The sequence below is a fragment of the Simochromis diagramma genome, unplaced genomic scaffold, assembly GCF_900408965.1.
Source record: "Simochromis diagramma unplaced genomic scaffold, fSimDia1.1 OVJJ01000516.1, whole genome shotgun sequence".
Taxonomy (NCBI): Eukaryota; Metazoa; Chordata; class Actinopteri; order Cichliformes; family Cichlidae; genus Simochromis; species Simochromis diagramma.
The window spans coordinates 1,680,493-1,684,943 of NW_024386938.1; the positions used below are offsets into that span (position 1 = coordinate 1,680,493).

Here is a 4,451-nt window from a genome sequence, read left to right on the forward strand (position 1 = left end):
CGGGTGTGGCTTGTATATCTTTTTTTTTTAATTTTTTAAAAATAGAGCTGATGCGGCTTATATACAGGTGCGCTCTATTGTCCAGAAAGTACGGTAGGTAAAACGGAGTGTGCCTGCTCCGACCGGTTGTAAAGGGTTAATTATATATTTAATGTAATAATTTATAAAAATTTGGGTTAGAAACAATAGAAACAATAGAAGACAAATGGCACGATAGACACGTTTCTATCGTCCACACGATATATATCATCATATCGCCCAGCACTATCTGTACCTAACGATAGAACCTCTGTTTCACAGCCTGTAAATGTGGCTCATCCCATGACAATAACTACACAGGTTCCAGTTGAAAAAAGGCAAATACTGAACATGTGCAGCTCTGTTATTGCTCAAGTACAATCATCAGGAGTTCCTGAAAGTACTGTGCAGTGTTTAGTTGGTTCATTGGAGGAACTGGTTAATGACATCCATGCACATGCAAAACAATCTGTTGTTGACTGTTTGTCAACTGATACATCAAGAGAAACCTTAGAAAAAGTTGAGGATTGCTTTGATCAGCTTGAAAATCCATTTTCATGTCTTAACACAGAATCTAAAAGGATAAGACATTTTGAGCGAAAATGGAAAATAGTTGAACCCATAGAGCAGGGGTGTCAAACCTGCAGGTGGGCCAAAATTCAAAACTGGAACAAAGTCACGGGCTAACGTTAATATTTATTGAAATATATTTATTCCTCCAGATATAAGAATGAATCTTTTCTTATGGACTCAAACACGTTTTGCTGAAAAACTGAATATGGAACAAGCAAAGCTTAATACTAAGCAATATATATATTAGCTGTATAATACCAGTAGGCCAGCTCTAATAGTAATTTGGTATGGCTTCGCCAAATTTGGCCCGCGGGCCAGAGTTTAACACCTATGCCATAGAGCATGTTCTTGGTGTGCGTTTTGATGTGCACAAAGATAGAACAACAGGGACATACAGGCAAGTTCCTGTCAATGATAAATTCATGTACGTTCCTATCATGGGATCCTGTTAAGAGATATACTCTAAAACACTTCTTCAGTAGAGAATCAGAGAAGAGAAACACACAGAACTTCTTGCTAGCAAGGGCAGCCTCCAGAACTGAGACTCGCACTGAGAAACTGCCCCGGTCTTTATTTATACTTCAGTGGGTGCCTGTGTTTGTGTGTGTGTCTCCATAAACGACTTTCCTAAACCTGCTGGACTTCCAGTCCAGCAGTTCATCTAAACAAAAAGCACTTAGACTAGAACAGACATAGCTACGTTAATCCTACCGTAAAACAATAAGACAAGGTACGACCTCTCCCATACTCCTAGGATGTGGGGGTGAACGCCAGAACACCCTGGAATGTTACAGACCTCCTAGGATGAGACATTCTTTCAATATGCCACCAACTATATACTTCTAAACACAAATGATTACATGCAGTATTCTACCATATGCAAACTTATATCATTAAAAGATTATACTGACTACTAAGTAAAATTTTCCATTGACAGATCCCTTTCATCTATGTTTCGAAACAGTGAACTTTGTAGCAGTTTCCAGAAAACAAAACTAAACATGGAGGGATTGTACAGAGATTTAAATGACGGCTCCTACTTCAAAAATCACAGTTTATTCTCACAACAAGAACATGCTCTCCAGATCCAGCTCTACTATGACGATTTTGAAACTGCTAATCCTTTAGGCTCAAAAAAGGGAGTGCACAAACTTGGTTGTATTTATTTTGTTTTGAGAAATTTGCCACCAGAGTTAAATTCTGTGTTGATGAACATTCATCTTGTAGCCCTTTTTCATTCAGAAGACTTAAAAAAATATGGGTTTGATCCTATCCTAAAGCCACTTGTTGATGATCTAAAGATTTTAGAGACTGAAGGAATGCAAGTGCCCTTTTCAGCCACACCTGTGAGAGGTTTGCTTTTTCAGATTACTGGTGACAACTTGGCTTTACATAGCATTTTTGGTTTTGTTGAATCATTTAGTGCAAACTAGACACCCTTGATAGGAAGAAGTGGAGGAAGGCATGCAAGATAGCGGACCCTGCGTCGCGGGATATAAACCGCTAGGAAGAAGAAGAAGATTTAGTGCAAACTATTGTTGTAGATTTTGTTTAACTGATAAGACAGAGTTGCAGTCAGTTTTTAGTGAAGATCATGTAGGCTTAACACTGCGTTCCAAAGAACTTCATTACAAACACTGTGGTGCCATTCAACAAAATCCTGCTTTGGCCTCAACATTTGGTGTAAAAAGAAATTGTTTACTCAATTCACTTCGGCTGTTCCATATTTCAGACAACTATGCTGTAGACATAATGCATGATCTACTAGAGGGAGTGGTGCAGTATGAGTTAAAGCTTGTGTTTCAGTACTTGATTAAGACCTCTTTGATATCCTTGAATTCATTGTCACAGAGAATTATAAGCTTTAACTACGGATATGCACAGAGAAGGAACAGGCCAGGTGGGCTAAAACTGGATGACAACAGCAAAGATCTTGGGCTTAATGCTGTGCAGTCATGGTGTCTTGTGCGGAATAGCCCATTGATTTTTGGAGATATCGTTTGCAGAAATGATGGACATTGGAACTTGCTACTTTTGTTAGTTCAAATTGTGAACATTGTTTTTTCACCCATTATAACTCATGGCATGACTTGCTATTTGAAACATCTGATTGCCGATCATCACAAGGCTTTCAAATCTCTTTTTCCAGAACGGAATTTGATTCCAAAGCACCACCTAATGATCCATTACCCACGCTGCATTAGAAAAAATTGGGCCACTCATACATATGTGGTGCGTGAGATTTGAAGCAAAGCACAAGTTCTTCAAAAGATCTGTAAAGAACTTTAAAAATATCACAAAAACACTTGTAAAAAAACATCAGAATCAATTAGCCTTTCATTTTGAAAATTTTTATTTTAAAAGATTACAGTTTGGCCCCATTAATGAAGTCTTGGCCAGCAGCTTAAAAGGCAGTGAAGCACTGAATAAAATGTCTGACGTTTCTTCTATTGTTTCTACAACTTCCTGGGTCAAAAGTTATGGTACAGAATATCAAGTTGGGATGTATGTTTGTTCTGGTGTTGAAAATGAGATGTCTTTGTTCAGTAAGATTGTCAATATAATTGTTAGAGATTTCAATGCTTATCTTCTAACTTGTAAGGTCTCAACAGTATATTTCAATGATCACTTAAATGCATTTGTTATTGAGGATGGATTCGATGTCTTTGCACTGATCTCTGTAGATGATCTGGTGTACTATAGACCTTATGATAGGCAATTTTCAAATGGCACTGATGACAAAATGTACATTGTCCTATACTGTTATTTTGTATAACTTGTTTACTTGTGGTGTATCTGAATACAAAGTATTTTGGAATGTTAATGTCTTGTATTTCTTTGTAATGGGTAGATGTTAGGGGTTAATTGTAGCAGTAGAGATATCAGAGATTAATGGGAGTTTATTGTAATCTGGTGGTATTAATGATTTGACTGACACTAGTGTTAGTGTTAGAAAATTAACACTATTCAGAGTTGAATTTTTAAACACCAGGGCTAGTGTAAAGTACTACCAACACTATTCGGTGTTAATTTTTTAACACTTAACACCAGTGTAGAATATTTTTGACACTGGTCAGTGTTACTCAGTGTTAATCTTTAACTCTGTGCAGTGTTAAAATAACACTAGCTCATTGTTAAAAATATAACACTTTGAAAAGTGTTAATTTAACACTCAAAAGAGTGGACACATATAGACACTTTTCCAGTGTTAAATTTAACACTCACAGTGTTAATTTCACACTAGCGATTTTGCTGTGCAGCTCCCGTTTCTGCTGGGAGACAGCTCGTACTTTTCCACTCTCCTTTTTCTCCCTCCCTGATGCTCACAGACACATAACAGGTATGGCAATCCATTCTCCCTGCAGCATGGACTACACTGCCCATGAGGCTACATTCTTTAGGACTGTACCACTCTGCCTGTTGCCTTCATATTAAATCATTTTTTGAATAATAATTTTTAAAAATATTTCTTCACGTCATTATGTGGGCCACGAGTAGGGGTGACATGGGCCGGGAGATTGAGACCCAGGCATTAGAGCCTCTTAATGCCTGTTTTGTTTGTCTATCACAAGTAGAGAGGGCATAGCCTAACATATGAAACAGGAAAGGACTGCCATGTAATCCATATAACTGTATTATGAATACCACTTTTTTAAACGGTAACGGTAACTGAACATATTTTGTATTTTAAATGTGTAATGCTGGTAAATGCTCTCCGTTACTCCCCAACACTGAGTGTTCCAAGGCCTCAAGTATGGCCAGCTTGCTGTACTTCTTAGGCATATCTTTATTCATCATACCTTTCTGAAGCTCCGATAGTGGGCTAACTAAACTCTGTGCTGCCTTGATCTTGATCCTTT

The 4,451-nt window shown here is 37.7% G+C and overlaps 1 protein-coding gene across 1 annotated transcript; it reads left to right on the forward strand.

Annotated features, from left to right (window-relative positions):
• Positions 1-819: 819 nt before the first annotated feature.
• Positions 820-3,238, forward strand: LOC120736870. Its single transcript, XM_040037221.1, has 3 exons — positions 820-1,033; positions 1,529-2,008; positions 2,112-3,238. Exons 1-3 carry the CDS (start codon positions 879-881, stop codon positions 2,836-2,838), a joined length of 1,362 nt encoding a protein of 453 aa, XP_039893155.1. The 5' UTR covers positions 820-878; the 3' UTR covers positions 2,839-3,238.
• The last annotated feature ends 1,213 nt before the right edge of the window (positions 3,239-4,451 follow it).

What these genes read in the sequence shown, in the direction of transcription:
- LOC120736870 (XM_040037221.1), top strand. Translation starts at nt 879, where the DNA reads ATGGCTTCGCCAAATTTGGCCCGCGGGCCAGAGTTTAACACCTATGCC. An exon ending in ATGTACGTTCCTATCATGGG is followed by an intron (nt 1,034 to 1,528) that starts ATCCTGTTAAGA and finishes TTCCATTGACAG; the next exon opens with ATCCCTTTCATCTATGTTTC. An exon ending in ATTTTTGGTTTTGTTGAATC is followed by an intron (nt 2,009 to 2,111) that starts ATTTAGTGCAAA and finishes AAGAAGAAGAAG; the next exon opens with ATTTAGTGCAAACTATTGTT.